At 43.0% G+C, this 24269-nt stretch overlaps 1 protein-coding gene across 2 annotated transcripts in view; it reads left to right on the top strand.

Annotated features, from left to right (window-relative positions):
• Positions 1 to 24269, top strand: part of LOC142255968 (tyrosine-protein phosphatase non-receptor type 11-like) — a 125905-nt gene that overhangs the window by 24392 nt on the left and 77244 nt on the right. For both annotated transcript variants that reach the window (XM_075327435.1, XM_075327436.1), the window contains exon 2: positions 21034 to 21156. In XM_075327435.1, the coding sequence (XP_075183550.1) occupies positions 21034 to 21156 (123 nt within the window). The remainder of the gene's footprint in view (positions 1 to 21033; positions 21157 to 24269) is intronic.

Here is a 24269-nt window from a genome sequence, read left to right on the forward strand (position 1 = left end):
CGGTGTCCAAGGAGCAGAACCGTTGCCTGGTAACTGGTGCCCCACGGCCCTGGTGCAGGCGTGTCATGTGCACCCGAGCATGGTAGTGCTCGCTCATCACTAGCTACCAGTAGTGCGTACCCAAGCATGGTAGTGCTCACTCATCATTAGTTACGAGTACTGAGCACCTGAGCATGGTAGTGCCCGCTCATCGCTAGTTACGAGTACTGAGCATCCGAGCATGGTGGTGCCTGCTCATCACTAGTTACGAGTCCCGAGCATGGTAGTGCCCATTCATCACTAGTTACAAGTACTGAGCACTAGAACATGGTAGTGCCCGCTCATCATTATAACCTTGTCCTACATTATATCGGATGTAGAAATCTGTTTGTTGATTTCCACAGTGTAAAGCTCATTTATACCCTTCTGTGTAGGTGTCTGAAACGTTTGGCAGAAAGTTCTCAGAATATGAACCTTAACAGTGCGAGCTTCACAGCCTGCGAGCGTATATTTTGGTTGATGAATTGATTTATTATCTATGAAACCGATTTTACAGACCTGAACTTGGTTCATCTTCAGCCATAAAGACTCTGTTCCAAGTGTAGGTTTGGCCCTGCCAAGTCGTCTTTCCAAACTTGAGTGCGATCGAGTATGTTCCTCTGCAGGGATAAGATGGCGTGCTGGAAGCACTGCTCCTGCTGCTCTTCGGTCTACGGCAAAATACAACCCTTGAATGTTGGAAGCCTTTATAGCTGAAGCTGGTTATACACATCTTGGCAGATCTCTTCAGTGGAGAGAGGATAATGGGCTGTTGGCAAACCCTCCTGGTCGCCACTTACCGTGTCTTCCATAGCTGCAAAGTTAAAATTAACATGCTTAATCCTCCTTTAGCTTTCTCGAAATGGTTGATCAGAGTTCGAAAAATTGACACTTGTGTATGGTAAGGTTATTCCTGGACTTTGTATCATAGGCTATATATATTTTTTTTTTTTTTTTTTTTTAAGAAAATTCTGGAATTGATGAAACCCTTCCATAATGTCAATTGCTGTTTCTTGTTATGACTGTCTTCAAAAATCTGCGATTGCTAGATAGCCATGTTGTTTGGTATGGCTTGTTTGTTGATCCTCGCTGGTGGCTTCTCTCCAGAAGACCAAGGCAATCACTAGTCTGAAATTGCACATACCCAGTCAATATCTACCCCAGCCATTAGTCAGCCCATGCCCCCATAGACATTAGTGTTGTCCTGAATCTGTCAATATGTTAGTCTATAGTCTTTAGTCAGCTTAGTCTTTCCCATTTGCTTCCATTTGTATAAAGCAGAGCGCACTCTTTAGTATTACATGTGCCCATGGGTGGCCTTTCTTGTGCATTCTTCCAGAGTGCTCACATAATGTGCATAAATTGACCATGCTAAAGGGATGCCACAGTAGTCCTGGCACTAAGCATGGGGACCGCTATGGGGTTCTCATCAGGGCCATGTATGATGTGTTTGAAAAAGGCTTATTAGCTGAAAACGTGGTTGTTGGTTTTTTTGGTTTTTTTTTTTTTCCCTGTTGCCTGTATTCTAAATAATAATGAAATAAATTCCTTATAGTTTCTGAAGTTTGGCGTGCCAATCCTTTTATTTCCTGCATATTGTACATACCTTCCCTGGATTCAGGTACCGTTGATTGAGTGCTACCTGGATATTTTGTTTTGTTGCCCAAGCTAAAGGGTTTCCATAGAAGTCCTGACACTTTAAGCATGGGACTGCCATGGGGTTCTCATCAGGGCCATGTATGATGTTTGAAAAAGGCTTATTTGCTGATAATACTTTTCTTTTTCTTTTCTCCATATCCTGAATAATAATGGAATTAATCCCTTATAATCGTTGCCTGTATCCTAAATAATAATGAAATAAATCCCTTTATAATCGTATATGAAGTTTGGCATGGCGATCCTTTTTATTTCCTGCATATTGTAGATTCCTTCCCTGGATTCAGGTACTGTGGATTGTGAGTGTTGGCTGGATATTTTGATTTGTAACCCATGCTAAAGAAATGCCACATTAGTCCTGGCACTTTAAGCTTGGGGACCGCTATGGGGTTCTCATCAGGGCCATCTATGGCATATCGACAGGGTAATTCCATAAAGGTGTCCAATAGATGCAGGTCTCCGCACTGGGTAACTAGAGCCCCCATCGTGCACTGCCAGGAATGGAAAGATGGCCGATCCTGGACTACTCTCTACATTAGTTTCTATAGATACTTCGCAAATAGACCTGTGTATCTAATGCCATAAATGTCCCAGATGGGATAACTCCTTTTACTATGTAGAAGGTCTATGTAGACATTGTGCACCATTATTAGATTGCTTTATGTATGAAGCAGTTATTGGGTAATATGTTGGTGTTACTTTACAAGTATGAGTGTTAGCTACTGCTGGACAATGTATTTGGGCATGTTATGGCCAATACTATATGGGGCTAATGTAAAGCAGTCTCTGAACAAGTCTCTACACTGCAATGTATTTGTAAGGTCCAAGCAGGACAACATCTTGATCTATTATCACGAGATCTTCATAAACACCAGACGTTATCACGTCATGGTCAGATAATACCTATTTTTTTGTTCTACTCTTCATCCCATCATAATCATTAACAATCTTCTGTTAAATAAGACTATCGTAGGTGTGGAGTGTCTGCAAATCTGTGAGCCACCTCTGCTAGATCTTGGTTTGATTTTTGGTCTTCACTGACCTAAGGCTTAAGGTCTCTTCAGTCGTAACCACAGCTTATATCTCCTACTTCTCAGAAGAAGACCTAGTTTCCATTGTGGTATTCTTTTTAAGATATAACATGGGTGTATTTTGTCCTTTTTATTGTGTCTTGGACTTGAGAAATTTGGTATTAACACAAGATGTATGAGGGGCATGCAAATTTAAAGCTGAGACGGCCATTGGTTTCATTGGAAAGGGGAAAAATGTAAAGTTCTCAATTAGGAACTGTTTTTAAAAATGTTTTACTTCTGTCGTCTACTAAGGTTGATCTTTTGCTCACTTATTATGGTCTCCAGATACAAAGTGACAAGGGATTCCTTAAGTCTGCTTTCTCAATTGATTCGGCACTGAAATGCGTTACTCCTTCTATATAAGTTTCAAGAGCACGAGTGGGCTTTTTTCCGTCCTTTTCCAAATTAAAAATTATAAATTATTTGTATTCATAATATAAGAATATAAAAATAAAAGATAATGAATAAAATAGTAAAAATGAATTTAATAAAATGAATTAATCTATTTATAATTCATTATTTTTATTAAATTCATTACTATTTCATTCTTTTCTTTAATTATTTTCATTTTATTTTTATTCTTTTATGTTATTTTAAAAATATAAATAATTTATTCTTAAAATATAAGAATAAAAAATAATGAATTAAACAAGAATACATACCGTATTTAATTTATTTTTATTTAATTTTATTCTTAATAGAATAAAATAAGTATATAATAGGATAATAAATTAAAGAATAAAATAGTATTGCTAAAATGAATAAAATTGAATAAAATGATTTAAATAATTAATAATTTATTCATTTAATTTCATTCTAGCAGATGTAACACAGAATGCAACCCCTTGTTCTACGACTTTGCCCCAGCTGAGTAGTTCGAGTTTTATGTTGAATTTTTCCACCTTTGCAAGTGAAAGTCTTTTCACTTTTTTTTTTTTTTTTAAACATTAAAACGATGGTTTCCTGCAGGTTGGTTTTTGCTAGGAGAGGACAATAAAGGGTGGGAGCAAAGCAGGGAAGACGCCTGTGAACAGGATTTCCCTCCTAGCTTGGGAGGAAAGAGTCTGAAAATGCTAAAAATATGTTAGAAAGGAAGCCTAGAGTGTTAGCTCCGGTGACGACCAGAACAATCCTCAGCCCATGTAGTAATGTGTGTTTTTTTTTTTTTTTTTGTTTTTTTTTTTGTGATAGTCTATATAACTTTGAAAATACAGGTACATTATTTTCCTCACTTATAAAATATGTGCACATGTTACTGAATGAGAATTGCTTAACTGGCAATTCCATATTTAAAGGGGCTGTCTGGGGAGTAGGTTGTTGGTGGTTGCTGGTGTGTGTGTGTGTGTGTGTGTGTGTGTGTGTGTGTTTTTTGTTTTTGGTTTTTTTTTTTGTATTATTATTATTATTATTATTATTATTATTATTATTATTATTATTATTATTATTATTATTATTATACTAATAAATAACACTAATAATAAGCATATTTATTATTTTTTTTAATAATAATAATAATTAATAATATTATTATTTATTATTATTTATATATTTTTTTTATTTTACCAATTAATCAGATTGGTTTAAAAGAGGGAAAAAAATTCCCTAGGAAGCAACGTGGATAAAATTAAAGCAAAAATTACCCACTCTTGTCCTGCTGAAAGGTCGTCTTAAGATGCAGGAAAACCCCTTAGGTACTTTTCAATCACCTTTCCTGACTTCTATTTTAGCAAATATTGGAATTACCCTTAAAACAAACTTTGTGCAGCAAATATTATTTATTTATGTTTAAGAACTGCGCTGCGGCATTCCGGGCATTCAGGAAAGGTAAGGGTAAGGCTTGGGGCTGCAGCAACTTTCTGAAAAAAATCGCACAACAAAACCATTGGTGCATTTTGCTGTGGTGCGACTATTTTGGAGTCCGCAGCGCATCCCCCATCTGGATGCTTTTTGGTGTGTCAGGGTCTTATACCAGTTGTAGTTTTACAGCAGCTGGAAGGTCATGGATTGGGCACCCCCTGCTGTGTTGTAGGGATGTTTTTTTATTCCTGCAGAATACAGTATTGGTAAGGTTTTTTCATTTCCTCCTTCTCTTCCAAAATATGGTTGCAATTCCCAATTCTTCTGAACGGAAAAATGATTTACCTTCCCCCCCCCCCCCCCCCCCCCCCTCCTCTGTGGAATCACATCTGGCCGCTCCATAGCAGAGAGTAAAAGGACTCCAGAGAGTAGAAAAATGACAGCTTAAATTCCTGTAGACAAGTGCAGGCAGGGAAGTGAGCGCAGCGCGGCTGTCACCGACCAGAACAGGCTGCTGTCTCTTCAGACTCGGATGCGGCAGGAATGAAGCTCCGGCAGATGCTGTTTCCAGGATGCTGTGAGGGTGGCTCTCGGCAGTCGTAGCTTTTAACACTGTGATTTCCACTTTAGCCAAATATGCTGAATGATAATAATCCTATGGAGATCTGGTGAGAAATTGCTGAAAGGGATTGTACCAAGATCGTAACTTTTAACCTTCAATTAGTCACATGGGATTGGACCCCAAATGTGTTTTCGTCATATTTCCACAAATATGGAATGGAGATAACTGTCCACTTTCTTGGCTACCTAGATAGAATAACTTGTTTTATATTAATAGCTAGTGATGAGCGGGCACTGCCATGCTCGGGTGCTTAGTACTGGTAACTAGTGATGAGCGGGCACTACCATGCTCTGGTGCTCAGTACTAGTGATGAGCGGGCACCACCATGCTCAGGTGCGCAGTACTGGTAACTAGTGATGAGCGGGCACTACCGTGCTCAGTACTGGTAACTAGTGATGAGCGGGCACTACCATGCTCAGGTGCTCAGTACTGGTAACTAGTGATGAGCGGGCACTACCATGCTCGGGTGCTCAGTACTGGTAACTAGTGATGAGCGGGCACTACCATGCTCGGGTGCTCAGTACTAGTGATGAGTGGGCACTACCATGCTCAGGTGCTCAGTACTGGTAACTAGTGATGAGCGGGCACTACCATGCTCGGGTGCTCAGTACTAGTGATGAGCGGGCACTACCATGCTCAGGTGCTCAGTACTGGTAACTAGTGATGAGCGGGCACTACCATGCTCGGGTGCTCAGTACTGGTAACTAGTGATGAGCGGGCACTACCATGCTCGGGTGCTCAGTACTAGTGATGAGTGGGCACTACCATGCTCAGGTGCTCAGTACTGGTAACTAGTGATGAGCGGGCACTACCATGCTCGGGTGCTCAGTACTAGTGATGAGCGGGCACTACCATGCTCAGGTGCTAAAGAGGGTTATGGGTTGTTCAGTGAAAAAAAAAAAAAGCTCTTATCCACAGTATAAGTGATTATGTTGATCAATGGGGATCGGCACCGATCTGCAATACAAAAAAACTTTTATCCCTATTCCAAAATGTGGTCCAGCAGACTGCCACTCCATCTATTTTCCATTGGACTGCTGGAAAAAGCCAAGTGCAGCCACACACAAAATGACTGGAGCACCTATTGGTGCAAGGCCCATCTGTCAGCCCCCAACTGATCAAGTTATCAACCATCCTGCAGGTAGGTATTATTTATTTTTATATATTTTTTTTTTTTTTATGCAAATTAAGGTGATTCTTACAGTACAATTTTGTGAATTATCCATGATGTCATAACTGGTAATGACATTTTTGTATTAACATTCGTTTCATCCAAGCTTTACGCTGCACAGTCATGGAGGCTGTATGTACCGGATGTGTCTTTGCTATGATTAATCCCGTTGAGAGATGGATTCTTATTTTTCGTGACGGTCACTGGATATTTATAGCACAGTATATAAAATTTGTCAATGTTGAACAGTCCAAAGTCGTGTAGAATTTACTAGATCAAGACCTGGCCTGTTCCCCATTCAAAACGAAGCATTAGAGACGCCCCCCTAGTAGGTCGGTCTTCTGTGGTTGGTGGTCCGGTGCCTGCGATTTGCATACTACCCTCTTCCTTTACTCCTCTCCATATTTATAGGTCTGATTCGAAGTCCTCATTATGGTGAAACCCGTCCACAACATTGCACCAAGCCTGTTAATCAGAAGGTGGCAGGCGTTTCGCAGAGCTCCGCTGCAGCAGGGGCTTACAAACGGAATTGTAGCGCCCCTGAAACCATCAGGGTGCTACAAGGTTCTGCATCCCCACCAGGGATGCAGGGCCTACCCCTTAGGGATCCAGAACCCCAGTGTTGGTTACACCAAAAACCCAGGTAATCCCAGATTTCCCCAACCATCCCCCATGCAATGGTACCCAGCTAGGGTGGGGCCAATGGATGGCCGCTTAGAGGTGGAGCCACTCCAGTCCACTAGTTGACCAGGTGGGAGGGGCAGACTGTGGAGAGAGAGAACACAGGTAGTCGGGAGTCAGAAGAGCAGCAGTGACTGTGGAGAGTAGTGAGTTGAGTAGTGACTGGAGAAGTGTGAAAGTGGAAGCAAAGCGACATCCTGACTCGGGTTAACGGTGACCTGGTACCATGGAGAAGTGGTTGCCGGTGGAGTACTCCCAGAACTACGCACCGATGGGGTACAGGACCCTAAGACAGGAAAGCGCTCCAAGCCGACCTGTTAACACCTGCACAGCAAGGTGACCATCAAGGACCTTGCTGACCCTAAAGAATCCGAAGACTCAGTAGCAACGGGAGAACCGAGGACAGGACCAGAGACTCCAACCCCACAGGGTTCACGCTACCGTCAGGCGGACAGAAGTGGACAAACCACAGAACGGGGACCCCCAGTTGCTCTATACCACGGGGACCCACTTACCAGAGACAGGTGCAGGGGAAGAAGATGCCAGAGAACCAAACTGGCACGAAGGGGACCTGGAGGCGAAACCATCCGGCCTTGGGCAACTAGTCAACATCTACTAGAAGTGAGTAAACCAGTTGCACTGAATACTTCTTCCGATGCCCACCGCACCATACATCCTTTGGGGCAAGCCCTACTTGCGGAGGGTCTACCATTTTAGCTGCCAATCCCACCAGCCCCAGTAGAGACATTCTGCAGCGGCGGCTGCCTACACTTACCCGCAACACCGCAAGTGGCGTCACATGTGAACATTATCTTATTCTCCTCTGTAAATATCCACATTACAAAAAGGCACGGATCCGGATAACTGCCACCACCGTGACATTCCCAAGACCTGTACTGCCCGGAACAGAGTACCCCATATCCCCGGGTGCGACAGAATCATATTCATCTTTACCGGGCATATAATTTAGATCTACTCATATTTATTTTTTGCTTTCTCCTTGTGATGCCTCCAGCCTTATTTTAATGTCTTTTTCTTACCACACAAACGTTTTCCATCTACATAAACTATAATATGGCCTCTATAGATGGGGTGCAAGCAGTGGTCGCAGCGAGTCTGCCGCCCTAGGGACTGGCCAAATGTTTCTGTCAATTTTATGCTATGTGTCCCGGAAATATTCGGCACTCAACTGTTTTTAAATGTGTGATTATTTATTATGATGTATTTCAGTTTTGCATAATAATGGACATTTAGTATCTAATTCTCACCTACTGTGCTTCTGTTAGGGTTTATGCTGCATGCTGTACTTTATGCACGGAGCTCGTTCAGCGCTGTGAAGGCAGAGACTGTAATAAACAAGTTTTGCCAAACTCCGACTAAGTGGTGTCTGATGGTCAGCTCTCCGCCCCGGCAGAATCATAGTCTCTGTACAGCTGCTGACTCTGCAGGGACTTTGTAGAAGTGTCCTCGCAGCATCATCTGCAGACCGGCTGATTTTTTTTTTATTTTTTTTTTTGTTTGTTTGTTTTAATGGTGTCAGGTATGCATAGGTAGCACTATGGCACTATGCTGTGTGATACTGCACATTGTTTTGGTGGCCTTTTGTGGCCAGCCTAAGGCACGCCTGTGCAGTAATGAAGCGGGCCAGCCTAAGGCACGCCTGTGCAGTAATGCAGCGGGCCAGCCTAAGGCACGCCTGTGCAGTAATGCAGCGGGCCAGCCTAAGGCACGCCTGTGCAGTAATGAAGCTGGCCAGCCTAAGGCACGCCTGTGCAGTAATGAAGCGGGCCAGCCTAAGGCACGCCTGTGCAGTAAGAAGCGGGCCAGCCTAAGGCACGCCTGTGCAGTAATGAAGCGGGCCAGCCTAAGGCACGCCTGTGCAGTAATGAAGCGGGGCAGCCTAAGGCACGCCTGTGCAGTAATGAAGCGGGCCAGCCTAAGGCACGCCTGTGCAATAATGAAGCGGGCCAGCCTAAGGCACGCCTGTGCAGTAATGAAGCGGGCCAGCCTAAGGCACGCCTGTGCAGTAATGAAGCGGGCCAGCCTAAGGCACGCCTGTGCAGTAATGAAGCGGGCCAGCCTAAGGCACGCCTGTGCAGTAATGAAGCGGGCCAGCCTAAGGCACGCCTGTGCAGTAATGAAGCGGGCCAGCCTAAGGCACGCCTGTGCAGTAATGAAGCTGGCCAGCCTAAGGCACGCCTGTGCAGTAATGAAGCGGGCCAGCCTAAGGCACGCCTGTGCAGTAAGAAGCGGGCCAGCCTAAGGCACGCCTGTGCAGTAATGAAGCGGGCCAGCCTAAGGCACGCCTGTGCAGTAATGAAGCGGGGCAGCCTAAGGCACGCCTGTGCAGTAATGAAGCGGGCCAGCCTAAGGCACGCCTGTGCAATAATGAAGCGGGCCAGCCTAAGGCACGCCTGTGCAGTAATGAAGCGGGCCAGCCTAAGGCACGCCTGTGCAGTAATGAAGCGGGCCAGCCTAAGGCACGCCTGTGCAGTAATGAAGCGGGCCAGCCTAAGGCACGCCTGTGCAGTAATGAAGCGGGCCAGCCTAAGGCACGCCTGTGCAGTAATGAAGCGGGCCAGCCTAAGGCACGCCTGTGCAGTAATGAAGCGGGCCAGCCTAAGGCACGCCTGTGCAGTAATGAAGCGGGCCAGCCTAAGGCACGCCTGTGCAGTAATCATGCTGGCCAATCACCATCTCGATATGCCACACCTGTGAGGTGGATGGCTTATCTCCATAAAGAAGTGCTCATTAAATCAGATCTAGACACATTTGTGAACAATATTTGAGGGATAAAGGCCTTTTGTACCTAGAAAGTCTTAGATCCTTGAGCTCAGCTCATGAAAAAATTAGAGCAAAAGCACAAATGTTGAGTCTATATTTTTATTCAAACTTTTCCAGCGTTTCTTTTTTTTTTTTTGTGTGTGTGCCAGAGTCTTGATTCACTTGACTAGTTGCGATGGATAAATTAGCAAAATTCTGCTTCTAAGAGGTCTCCAGGATGATGTTCCCGGCAGCCAATCTGCCTCAGGTTACTTGATCTTCAGCTCAAAAGTTCATTTGTTAGTGAGCAATGAAGACTTGGTAGCAAGAATGGTCATCTGAGGAATATTCTGCCACACTTAATGCACTTTGTCACGAAAATCATCAAAGGTAGCTGCAATCAGCAGATCTTGATGATTTTTTGACAAAGTGCATTTAGGGTGGCAGAATATTCCTCAGATGACCATTAATAGCCACTTTGGCTGCTGTCAATGAGGTTAAGTGCAGGGCTTTCTTATTAACTCATTGTTTTTGACATTTTGTTTACTTTTGTTTCCCCCCCCCCACCCATAATTCCAAGACTTTTCAGTCTTGGTGTTGCAATCCCTTTTGAGGATTGTATTGTCATATGCAGTTTTTATTGTACCTATGGATAAGTGAAAAGTTCTAGATCGGTTGGAGGTCTCTGCATCAGTCTAGCACTTTTGTCCCGATCTGACTGGACAGTTTTTTTTTTTTTGTGCTTAGTAACTTCCCCCCCCACTCTCTGTAGACCGCTCTACTTGGCATTCTCTGGCGGTTCCATAGAGAATGAATGGAGCGTTGGTTGAGCATGAGTAACATGGAAGGAATGGAAGGTTGGTTGAGCATGAGTAACATGGAAGGAATGGAGGGTTTGGGCATGAGCACCTTGTAAGGAATGGAGGGTTGTTTGAGCATGAGCACCATGGAAGGATTGGAGGGTTGGTTGAGCATGAGCACCATGGAAGGAATGGAGCGTTGGTTGAGCATGAGCACCATGGAAGGAATGGAGCGTTGGTTGAGCATGAGCACCGTGGAAGGAATGGAGGGTTGGTTGAGCATGAGCACCGTGGAAGGAATGGAGCGTTGGTTGAGCATGAGCACCATGGAAGGAATGGAGCGTTGGTTGAGCATGAGCACCGTGGAAGGAATGGAGCGTTGGTTGAGCATGAGCACCGTGGAAGGAATGGAGGATTGGTTGAGCATAACCATCACTGCTCCATACTGATGGGGAACAAAAGTGCTGGAATGGTGCAACCCCTGAACCATAAGTGGGACAGTAGAGCCCAGTTCTGCCGATTGGTGCAGCTCCTCGTGGTTGGACCTCATCGATCTCAGGAGTCATCACTTATCTTATGGGTAGCTGACAACTTCTTGTAACTGGAGTCTCCCTTTAATGCGGCATCACGCACTTATAAAATGTCATTTTGTCTTCAGAAAAGATCACAAATGTTTTCCTAACCTAAATAAGACGATTTGCCGCTGCTTGTGTTCGGGCGTGCCGCGTCTTTTGAAGGTGAAACAATCCAGTCACTGTTTAGATCCGTGTCCAGTACAGCCGAACGACATCAAAGGCTTGTTTCTAGATTAAACAGCTGAAGTTGTGGGTCAGCGTCTGACACAAGTGTTATTTAATACACAGCGATGAAAGTGTCATGTACACAAGCCATCTGCTCACATGCCGCCTACAAAGTATTCAAAGGCATTTGGATGGCTTTCAAGAGCATTTTTTTATTTAAATACTTATTTAGGGGGTAAAAATCACGTTTGCCTTCTGTAGCCTCTGTGTTCCACAGTGTTTTTCTGGCTGCAGAATGAGTAAACTAAGAATCCATCAGTGAGCTCCTTCTGTGTTTTATATTGCTGGCTGCAGAATGAGTAAGGCTATGTGCGCACGTGTGCACTCTGCACCGCACCGAAAAGGTGCACTTCAGAGCGCAGCTGAAAAGCTGCATTCTGAAGCGCATGGTGCCGGCGAGAACGTGCGCTCTGCCTGCAGCTCCTGCCATAGACAGAGCAGGGGCTGCCAGCAAAGCGCACGGAAGAAGTGACATGTCACTTAGAACGCAGCGATTCGGGCAGCAGCCGAAGCGCTGCGTTCTAATATGCCACGTGTGCACGGCCCCTGCACAATCTACATAGATTATGCAGGGGACGCATGCAGTTACGCTGCGCTACAAAGCGCAGCGTAACTGCATGAATTACGCAGCTAGCCTAAGAATCCATCAGTGTTTTCTTTCTGTGTTTGTACTGCTGGCTGCACAATGAGTAAACTAAGAATCCATCAGTGAGCTCCTTTTTGTGTTGGCTGCACAATGAGTAAGAATTCATCAGTGAGCTCCTTCTGTGTCTGTATTGTTGGCTGCAGAAGGAATAAACTAAGAACCATCAGTGAGCTCCTGTGTTCGATTCCTAGCTTACTCATTCTGCAGCCAGCAATGCAATCAGTCAGCTCATTTTGTGTTTACTGGCTGCAGAACGAGTTAATCAAGAATCCATCAGTGAGCTCCTTCTGTGTTTGTATTGCTGGCTGCAGAACGAGTAAACTAAGAATCCATCAGTGAGCTCCTTCTGTGTTTTTTCCTTTCTGAACCTTTTCAGGCTGTTTTCTATTCACGTCTATGGAGTTGCTTTGCAGTGAGGTCCGACTTGTGCAAGTAAGAACTTGACGCCGCTTTCAGTGGGTCCATGATTCTTCTGAAACCTCTACTTTTGCTGTATGTGGTGTTATATTTAGTCTCCTCTGATGTTGTGCTGCTCAGATAGCGGCCGGGTTGTCATTCTTGTTACATTCCAGTTGCCGGTAATCTCCTCTGTACAGGCTTCCTGTATCTTGCGCTCGGTGTTATCCAGGAAATGTTCTTGCATATTTTCAGGCTTTCCCCTTTTCCTCCTTTTTAGGGAGAGAGTTAAGTGTTGACTTTGTTACATTGTTGCATTTTGCAGAAAGTTCTGATAAAACTTTCCCGGTGCAACATCTTGATTTGACCCGAAGTCGACAGTTCGAGGCTGAGTTTGGGTCAGGACATTCAAAGAGGGAAGGGCGGAGATAGAGGGATGCTACACTTAAATGTTTGGCTGCTCCATGATGCACCGAGCGCCTGTGCTTGGTTTGACCAGTCATTCTGTGCTGACTTGCCTTTTTAGGCTATGTGCGCACGTTGCGTACTTCACTGCAGAAATTTCTGCAGCGATCTGAAGAGCACATGTGCGCTTTAGATCGCTGCAGAAATGTCCGTAGTGAGCGCCGATTCCATGCGCTCTGCCTGCAGCTCCTCCCATAGACAGAGCAGGGGCTGCAGGCAAAGCGCACGGAAGAAGTGACATGTAGTAGCCGAAGTAGCCGACATGCAGTAGCCGAAGCGCTGCGCTCTTAAACGCCACGTGCGCACGGCCCCTGCACAATCTCCATAGACTGTGCAGGGGACGCAGGACGCATGCAGTTACGCTGCGCTACAAAGCGCAGCGTAACTGCATGTATTTACGCAACGTGCGCACATAGCCTAAGGCTGTGTTCACACATTGCAGAGTTGTCCTATATTATTATTATTATTATTATTATTATTAGTATTAGTATTAGTATTAGTATTATTATTATTATTATTATTATTATTATTATTATTATTATTATTTATTTATTTTTTTTTTTTTTTTTTTTTTTTTGTGCAGATTTGTCATAACTTGACATCTCATGCACACATTCAGTATTTATTTTTTGTTCCTTGCAGATTTGGTACAGATTTAATTTTTGCAGCAGGTCAATTCCTTCAAGATTTTTGCTGCAGATTTCTCCTATTCTAATGAATGGGAAATAAATTAGTACCAAAAAGGTGGCAGAAATGTGCGTTTTGCAGCCAAGAGATGCAGAAATGTCCAAATGCTTTACGTGTGCTCTTAAGGCTGCTTTACACGCAGCGATATCGCTAGTGATGTCGCTCGTGAAAGCACCTGGTCCCCGTCGTTCGTGTGTCACGAGCAAATCGCTGCCCGTGGCGCACAATATCGCTAGTACCCGTCACACTACTTACCTTCCTAGCGACATCGCTACGGCCGGCGAACAGCCTCTTTTTTTTTTTTTTTTTTAAGTGGCTGTTAGTGCACAGTGACTTCACACATCGGCCCACCAATAGAAGCGGAGGGGCGGAGAGCAGCACATGAACGTCACGCCCACCTCGTTGCTGGAGGATGCAGGTAAGGTGTTGGTCGTACCCGGGGTGTCACACGTAGCGATGTGTGCTGCCTCAGGAATGATGAACAACCTGCGTCCTGAACCAGCAACGATATTTGAGATTAGAACGACGTGTCAACGATAAATGATTTGATGAGTATTTTGCATTATTAACACTCGCTCATAGCTGTCACACGCAACGACGTCGCTAACGAGGCAGAATGTGCGTCACGAATTCTGTGACCCCCCAACGACATATCGTGGCCATCGACTGATGGCACGTTGTGGCCATCGACTGATGGCACGTTGTGGCCATCGACTGATGGCACGTTGTGGCCATCGACTGATGGCACGTTGTGGCCAACGACTGATGGCACGTTGTGGCCAACGACTGATGGCACGTTGTGGCCAATGACTGATGGCACTTTGTGGCCAACGACTGATGGCACTTTGTGGCCAACGACTGATGGCACTTTGTGGCCAACGACTGATGGCACTTTGTGGCCAACGACTGATGGCACTTTGTGGCCAACGACTGATGGCACTTTGTGGCCAACGACTGATGGCACTTTGTGGCCAACGACTGATGGCACTTTGTGGCCAACGACTGAACGTGTGAATGTGGCCTCATGCTACAACGTATCAATATCCTTCACTGACTAGCAATATTTCCTAAACAGGTTTTCCACATTTTATTTTGAAGAATAGGTCATGATTATCCATTCGGTGGGGGGCGAACACCCGACATTCCCCACCAATCGCTGTTCTTGGCGTCTGCGGCAGTCGGATGTCAGCGTTGCGTGGAGCTGAACAGCACCACTCTATACTGGGCACCGAAGGTCAGATTGTCCGTACGCTGGTACATCATGACCACCCCACGGCTGATCGGCGGAGGTGCCAGGTGTCGGACCCCCCAATCTGATATTGATAATGTGTTCAGATTATGGGTACTCTATCACAGTAGTGGTCTGCTCCTTCAGCAGAAGCCGTCAATAGATCCTAGATTTGTCGATGAATTCTGCCCATATCTTGTGGCTTATATCATTTTTCTCGTTTTTTCTTTTGCACTGAAGTTGGCCATTAAATCCCCCCTCTGATGTTTGTGTTCAGTGATGGAGAATAAAGTGCTTTTTATTACTTTTATGTGCATTAATCCTGTGCTGTCCCTTCCCGGGGCTCTCCGCTTGGCTTCAGACCATACTATGAGGTTTGAGGTCCTGGCTCGTTGCCACCAACCTCCTGGCTCTTGGGACGCACCGAAACCTCCACAGCTGCGGACCTGCTAAATACAGCACAGAGGTTTTATTTCTGCCTCGCTTTCTCTGATGTGCAGGCGGCGAAAATAACCCTGGCACCGGATCAAAGAGGCACGAGCCCCATCAAGGGCTATATTCTGCCCTGACACGCCGCCTGCGCCCAAAATAGCCTGGCATTAATTAGCCGCGGTGTTATATCATCCTGCAGGGCCGGTACCGCCTGGCAGAGTGACAAGGCTGGAGCATGACACGGGGAACTGCGATGTGACTTGGCTTTCTATTTATCTGTGTGTCTACAGGGCGGACGTGTCCTCGGCGGGGTGATGAAGTGGTTAAAAGGGGATAAGAACGCTCACGGATTCAGTTACACGGCCACAGACATTATTGTTACAGCTTTACACAATGTACCGGCCGAGCACGGAAGACATATCCTGTTCCTTCACTTTGTGCTGCAACTCTGCTGAGCCAAGGCGCACAGATGTGTCCGGATATATTTATTTTATTTTAATAATAATATTATTATTATTAATAATAATAATAATAATAATAATAATAATAATAATTAGTTTTTTATTAATAACAATAGTATTAGTATTTATTTATTTTTTATTTAATAAATAATAAAAACTAAAAATATATAATTATAATAATGATAAATAAAATGATACTATTAGTATTATTGTTAGTATTAGCAATATTAGTAGCATTATTTATTTTATTTAATATAATTTATATTAATATTAGTTTTTTATTTTAGGGTAGAGGTAATAGTAAGTGTTGGTGGTGGTGGTAGAGGTAATGGTTTTTATTATTATTATTATTATTATTATTATTATTATTATTATTATTATTATTATTTAATACTATTTTTCTAGTGCATTTTTAACTGATTTTCAGCCTCTCGAACATTGTATTTACAAAGAGCAAAAATAATAATAAAACCTAAACAAATGAATAAATATACAAAAATTATGAATAAATGCAAATAAGGGAAAATTATGCACATACAGTCAGGGCCAGAAATATTTGGACAGTGACACAAGTTTTGTTATTTTAGCTGTTTACAAAAACATGTTCAGAAATACAAATATATATAATATATATATATATATATATATAATATATATATAATATATAATATATATATATATATATATATATATATATATATATATATATATATATATATATATATATATATATATATATATATATATATATATATATATATATATATATATATATATATATATATATATATATATATATATATATAATATATATATAATATAGGCTGAAAGTGCACACTCCCAGCTGCAATATGAGAGTTTTCACATCCAAATCGGAGAAGGGGTTTAGGAATCATAGCTCTGTAATGCATAGCCTCCTCTTTTTCAAGGGACCAAAAGTAATTGGACAAGGGACTCTAAGGGCTGCAATTAACTCTGAAGGCGTCTCCCTCATTAACCTGTAATCAATGAAGTAGTTAAAAGGTCTGGGGTTGATTACAGGTGTGTGGTTTTGCATTTGGAAGCTGTTGCTGTGACCAGACAACATGCGGTCTAAGGAACTCTCAATTGAGGTGAAGCAGAACATCCTGAGGCTGAAAAAAAAGGAAAAATCCATCAGAGAGATAGCAGACATGCTTGGAGTAGCAAAATCAACAGTCGGGTACATTCTGAGAAAAAAGGAATTGACTGGTGAGCTTGGGAACTCAAAAAGGCCTGGGCGTCCACGGATGACAACAGTGGTGGATGATTGCCGCATACTTTCTTTGGTGAAGAAGAACCCGTTCACAACATCAACTGAAGTCCAGAACACTCTCAGTGAAGTAGGTGTATCTGTCTCTAAGTCAACAGTAAAGAGAAGACTCCATGAAAGTAAATACAAAGGGTTCACATCTAGATGCAAACCATTCATCAATTCCAAAAATAGACAGGCCAGAGTTACATTTGCTGAAAAACACCTCATGAAGCCAGCTCAGTTCTGGAAAAGTATTCTATGGACAGATGAGACCAAGATCAACCTGTACCAGAATGATGGGAAGAAAAAAGTATGGAGAAGAAAGGGAACGGCACATGATCCAAGGCACACCACATCCTCTGTAAAACATGGTGGAGGCAACGTGATGTCATGGGCATGCATGGCTTTCAATGGCACTGGGTCACTTGTGTTTATTGATGACATAACAGCAGACAAGAGTAGCCAGATGAATTCTGAAGTGTACCGGGATATACTTTCAGCCCAGATTCAGCCAAATGCTGCAAAGTTGATCGGACGGCGCTTCATAGTACAGATGGACAATGACCCCAAGCATACAGCCAAAGCTACCCAGGAGTTCATGAGTGCAAAAAAGTGGAACATTCTGCAATGGCCAAGTCAATCACCAGATCTTAACCCAATTGAGCATGCATTTCACTTGCTCAAATCCAGACTTAAGATGGAAAGACCCACAAACAAGCAAGACCTGAAGGCTGCGGCTGTAAAGGCCTGGCAAAGCATTAAGAAGGAGGAAACCCAGCGTTTGGTGATGTCCATGGGTTCCAGACTTAAGGCAGTGATTGCCTCCAAAGGATTCGCAACAAAATATTGAAAATAAAAATATTTTGTTTGGTTTATTTGTCCAATTACTTTTGACCTCCTAAAATGTAGAGTGTTTGTAAAGAAATGTGTACAATTCCTACAATTTCTATCAGATATTTTTGTTCAAACCTTCAAATTAAACGTTACAATCTGCACTTGAATTCTGTTGTAGAGGTTTCATTTCAAATCCAATGTGGTGGCATGCAGAGCCCAACTCGCGAAAATTGTGTCACTGTCCAAATATTTCTGGACCTAAGTGTAGTTTTTAAATTGTAGTAGAAAAACCCGATATTTTCAGAACTATGTACACTATTCACAAAAAGTTAGGGGTATTTGGCTTTCGGGTGAAATTTCAGGATGACCCTACAGTGCCCTCTAACCTTACAGGTGAACTTAATGTGACCTTCTCTAACCTTTTGGATGCACTTGTCCAACTGTTCAATGTTTCAGCACTTTTTACACGACTTTCTGTTCTCTAATAATGAGCTTAATGGAAAAATTCACAGCAGGTGTTTGATCCATGAATCACACAATACATTTCTGTATTCAATTAGAATTTGTATTTCAACCATCCTCCTCATCATGCTGTTCACATTTTGATATCCGGAGACCAAGACGACACCTAACAATTGATGAACAGTACCACGCCAAGAAGGAAGTTCTCAGACAGAAGTGACCACTGAGCTTAGAGTGTCACCAGCAGGTTGTACAGAGATACAGAGAGACTGGAAGAGTCACAGAAAGGCAGAGAAGTGGACGTCCTTTGCCCACATCCCACACTGATGTCAGTTTCTTTGTGAACAATGCCCTACAGAACCGGATGACAAATGCCACACAGCTCCAGACACATTTTAAGAGAAGCAAGAGGCAGCCAAATGTCAAGTCAGACCATTCACAACTAGATGACATGCAAGGTACCTGACCGCACCAACAGGCACAGGCGTTTACACTGAACGAGGGATCAGTGGCCTCAATTCTGTTCACTAATGAAAGTCGATTCACGATGAGCAGAAATGATGGCCGCCAACGATTTGGGAGATGTCAAGGAGAGCGCGGTGCATCAGCCACTGTTAGACAAGCCTTTGGTGGTGGTGTTAAAATGTGGGCCCGTGTGTATGTACTCAATACAGAATGGCAATACACTGTGCATAGTACAGTGACAGCCCTTACTACTGGAACAACCTCATTAATCCAGTCATTGTGCCTCTGCATGAACAACACTGGCCTAATTTCATCTTCATGGACAACAATGCTGCAGCTCATTGAGGTCACATCATTAGGGAACGGCTGCTAGAGACTGGGGACCTGAAATGGAGCGGCTGCACTTTCTCCAGACCTGAATCCTATAGAAAACCTATGGGATCAGCTGAGTCACCTGTAGAGGCCGTTACTCTGTACCCCAGAACCTCAATGGCCTGGTGGTTATCTGTGGGGTCATGAGAATCAATTTGTTAATTTCCAAAGATTCCTTCCATTTCTCCCGTGGGAAATAGGCATCTGCCATAGGAGTCTGGCAGCCGCTTATTCCTCTCTCCATTATTGAAATATACATGTACGCTCAGCCAACTTGCGTGTGAACATGGACAGCTAGATAAAGTGTATAGGGAGCTTTAACAGGGGATATTACACTTTGTTATTCCAGCGTTTTATGCACAGAGCTGGCACAAAGAATTCTCGTGGGTGGTTCAGAACAGTCTGAACGCTCCAAAACATTAGGAAATGCGTCTTCCTGCCGGCTGAGCCTGAAAGCCGCCATTCCATTATTATATCTGGTAGGAGCTGCATTGAGCAGGGGGCGCATGGTCAGGGCCTGATACAATACAAGTGAGTTTCTGGAGATCACGGCAGAAGCAATAAAAAAAACAAACCTGCACAAATCCAGATACTAATGGACTTTTCTTCTTTAGAATCACACTTTTGCTCGAATTTCTGATGTCTTGCGACTAAGCCCCTGAGGAGGACGCACACTTGCTGATGTACCGGATTTGGATGGTAATGGCATCCAGGGCCATAAGATTCAAAGCTATTGTGTCTGCGTACTCTGACCAGGATGCAGTAATGCTCCTCTTCCTCCCCCAGTACCCAGGTCCTGTATCTGCCCCACATGACTCCACCACTCGCTAAGTCTAAGCTACAAGTTTCCAATAAACAAGGTTTACATTATGTATAAGACACTGGGGTGGGGTTTGGCGCGTCGCCGGGGTGGGGTTTGGCGCGTCGCCGGGGTGGGGTTTGGCGCGTCGCCGGTGGGGAGGTTGGCGCGTCGCCGGGGTGGGGAGGTTGGCGCGTCGCCAGGGTGGGGAGGTTGGAGCGTCGGGGGGGGGGGGGGGGGGAGGTTGGAGTGTCGGGAAGGGGGGGGGGGAGGTTGGAGCGTGGGGGGGGGGGGGGTTGGAGCGTCGCCGAGGTTTAAAGCTGCTCACAAGATGCAACTTCACTGCTTTATTTACAGCAACTCTGAGCTCTAAAATAGTTGCACAAAAGTTTGTTGTCCAACGCTTAAGAGAATTTCTGCCGCCGAACAGGTCAGTGTCGCCCCGGTCTTAATGTTTTATATTCGGCATACTCCCCGAGGACTGATCTGGTGAATACACTGAGTGCAGACAAAAGGTGTAAAAACTGAAATCTTCACTCACAGATGGAAAATAACCGTCACTTTCACTGACTCTCTTTAACATTTCTTTAAAAGGCACAACAGGAACCCTAAATCTGTGCCGTCATGTCAGCATTTTCTCTCCAGAACGGATCGTGTACTACTTATTTGACTTTCTCCAAAGCCAGCCGGAATAGATGTGCAAATTTTATTTTTAGCTTCATAATTTGCTTGTGGGTTTTTTTTTTTTTTTTTTTTTTTTTTTTTTTTGGGGGGTTTCTTTTATAAATATTGTCATTTTTGGTCTACAAACCAGACTCTACCCATAGAATTCCACTTTCTTTCCAACTTCTGACTTAAGTCTGTCAATGTTTCAGTCACCATGAGCCACGATCTTCTCTGCATTTTTCATAGGTGATGTGTTCGTTGCTAAAATTTTGCAGGTTTTACACTAATTTTCCTCTTCCTCCATAGGGACCTCTGTGCCAGTCACCGAACAATCATATTCTATTAGCTGGTGGTTTTGTATTTCCCGTGCACTGCGCTCACTATCGAAATGTTTGTGTATTGCGGATATCCTGAAAAAAAAACAAATTTACAAATGTGGATTTTTTTTTTTGTGTTTTCTTGCCAGGTGGTTTCACCCAAACATCAGTGGATTAGAAGCTGAAACTCTCCTCCTGACACATGGGGTACATGGAAGTTTTCTGGCTCGGCCTAGCAAGAGCAACCCTGGGGACTTCACGCTATCTGTCAGGTAACGGGTCGTTGTGCAGCATTGTCACAGTGAAAAGAACGGAATATAAAGACCGGTCTATAATGTTTTCTAAGTAGCAGAAGTGGTGGAATGTCTGTATACACTCGTTCCCTAGTAAAAAAAAAAATAAATAAATAAAATAAAGACTCGCTTGTAACAGGGTTGGTGCCTCAGGATTGGAGGATTGCTGATGTGGTACCGATAGTTAAGAAAGGTAAGAGTGTAGATCCAGGCAACTACCGTCCAGTAAGCCTGACATCAGTAGTATGCAAAGTTTTTGAGGGCATTTTAAGGGATGACATGCAAAAATATATTGCAGAAAATAATATAATAACTGACAAACAGCATGGATTCATGAAAGATAAGTCATGTCTAACCAACCTGTTGGGGTTCTATGAGGGGGTAAGTGCAAACCTGGATATTGGTAATGCAGCTGATGGGATTTATTTGGACTTTGCAAAGGCATTTGATACTGTACCACATAATAGCCTTATACTAAAGCTCCAGAAGCAAGGACTAGGGGAAACTATATGCAACTGGGTAAGGAATTGGCTAAAAGATAGGAAACAAAGAGTAGTCATAAATGGAACATTCTCTAAATGGGCTATAGTCAGCAGTGGGGGCCGCAGGGATCTGTGCTTGGACCGATTCTTTTTAATCTCTTTATTAATGACCTTGTGGATGGGATTGATAGTAAAGTGTCAGTCTTTGCCGATGACACCAAACTATGTAGGATATTAAAAACTGACCTTGATAGTACAATATTACAAAAAGATCTGGATAAGATGTCAGAATGGGCAGATACTTGGCAAATGAGATTTAATGTTGATAAATGTAAAGTAATGCACCTAGGACGGAGTAATCCTATAGCTGCGTATACATTAAATGGAAGTAAACTCAGGACTACAGAACAGAAGGACTTGGGTATTCTCATTACAAATAAGCTGAGCAGCAGCACTCAATGTCAGGCAGCAGCTGCTAAAGCAAACAAGATTTTAGGGTGTATAAAAAGAGAGATTAGATCCCGTGATCCCAACGTATTGTTACCCCTCTATAAATCACTTGTAAGGCCACATCTAGAATATGGGATTCAGTTTTGGGCTCCACATTTTAAAAAGGACATTCAGAAGTTAGTCAGTTCAAAGGCGGGCAACTAGACTATTACAAGAAATGGAGGCCTCCCATATGATGACAGGTTGAAAAAGTTAGATATGTTTAGCTTAGAAAAAAGACGTCTCAGAGGAGATCTCATTTCTATGTATAAATACATGTGTGGTCAATATAAAGGACTGGCACATGACTTATTCCTTCCAAAGACAGTACTAAGGACCAGGGGGCACTCACTGCGAGTGGAAGAAAAGCGATTCCGGCAGCTAAATAGGAAAGGGTTCTTTACAGTTAGAGCAGTCAGACTGTGGAATGCCGACCACAAGAGGTACTAATGGCAGATACTATAACAGCTTTCAAAAAAGGGCTGGATGATTTCCTCAGTACACAACATTGTTGGTTATAAATGACTTAGTGACCAAATGTAGAACTGGTGGAGGAAGAGGGAACTAGATGGACCTAGTAACTATGTAACATTATATATCTATAGAAAATATGTGTATATGTGTAATATATGTGTGTGTATTAAAACTTTATGTGTGTGTGTGATTATATATATCTATCTATATCTCTCTCTCGCTCTCGCACACTCGCTCTCGCACACTCGCTCTCGCACACTCGCTCTCGCACACTCGCTCTCGCACACTCGCTCTCGCACACTCGCTCTCGCACACTCGCTCTCGCACACTCGCTCTCGCACACTCGCTCTCGCACACTCACATATGCTCTCGCACACTCACATATGCTCTCGCACACTCACATATACACACGCACACTCACATATACACACGCACACTCACATATACACACGCACACTCACATATACACACGCACACTCACATATACACACGCACACTCACATATACACACGCACACTCACATATACACACGCACACTCACATATACACACGCACACTCACATATACACACGCACACTCACATATACACACGCACACTCACATATACACACGCACACTCACATATACACACGCACACTCACATATACACACGCACACTCACATATACACACGCACACTCACATATACACACGCACACTCACATATACACACGCACACTCACATATACACACGCACACTCACATATACACACGCACACTCACATATACACACGCACACTCACATACACACCAAATATTTTAATATATATATATATATATATATATATATATATATATATATATATATATATATATATATATATATATTTATTTATATATTTCTGTGTTTTAAAATTTATATATCTATATATTAAAATATTTGATGTCTATATATGTATATGTATATATATAATATGTGTGTGTGTGTGTGTGTGTGTGTGTGTGTATATATATATCTCTATCACACACTTTTTTATTTTAAATTTATTATATTCTTTTTTTAAATTTTATATATATAAAAACATATTTTAAATCAAAATATATATATATATAATATATATAATATAATATAATATATAATATAATATATAATATAATATAATATAATATAATATAATATAATATAATATAATATAATATAATATTATATATATATTTCATTCATTCATTCATTCCCCCTTTTTACTTTAGAGCTGGTGCGTAGTCTATAGCATACCTTCAGATCAGGCTGGGGGTATACTTAGACCACTTTTTCCGGTGCATTGACACGCCCCCAGTGCACTTTCAGCTTAATTTGCATATGGCTTCTACATCCAATTTCTTGTCACTGGGTCATCTACAAAAAAAATGTTTCCTTGTTTATTGGGGGACACTCATCCATACGGCCCTCCATAAATAAGTAACATGTGCTGATTGGTTCCTTTTTTAGTGTCATTGCGAGCTTTAAAACTGTCAGTTTTCCCACTGTTTACGGTAAAAACTGTTTACGCCACCTTTCTTGACAATCTAGGGGGGGGGGGGGAAAGGGGTTGGTACCTTGTTCTCCGGCGGCATAGAGAAATGCTTGCGTCCCTGGTGGTCTAGGGGAGTGAAGGACAGGTGCACAATT

Source organism: Anomaloglossus baeobatrachus, chromosome 11 (assembly GCF_048569485.1).
Source record: "Anomaloglossus baeobatrachus isolate aAnoBae1 chromosome 11, aAnoBae1.hap1, whole genome shotgun sequence".
Classification (NCBI taxonomy): domain Eukaryota; kingdom Metazoa; phylum Chordata; class Amphibia; order Anura; family Aromobatidae; genus Anomaloglossus; species Anomaloglossus baeobatrachus.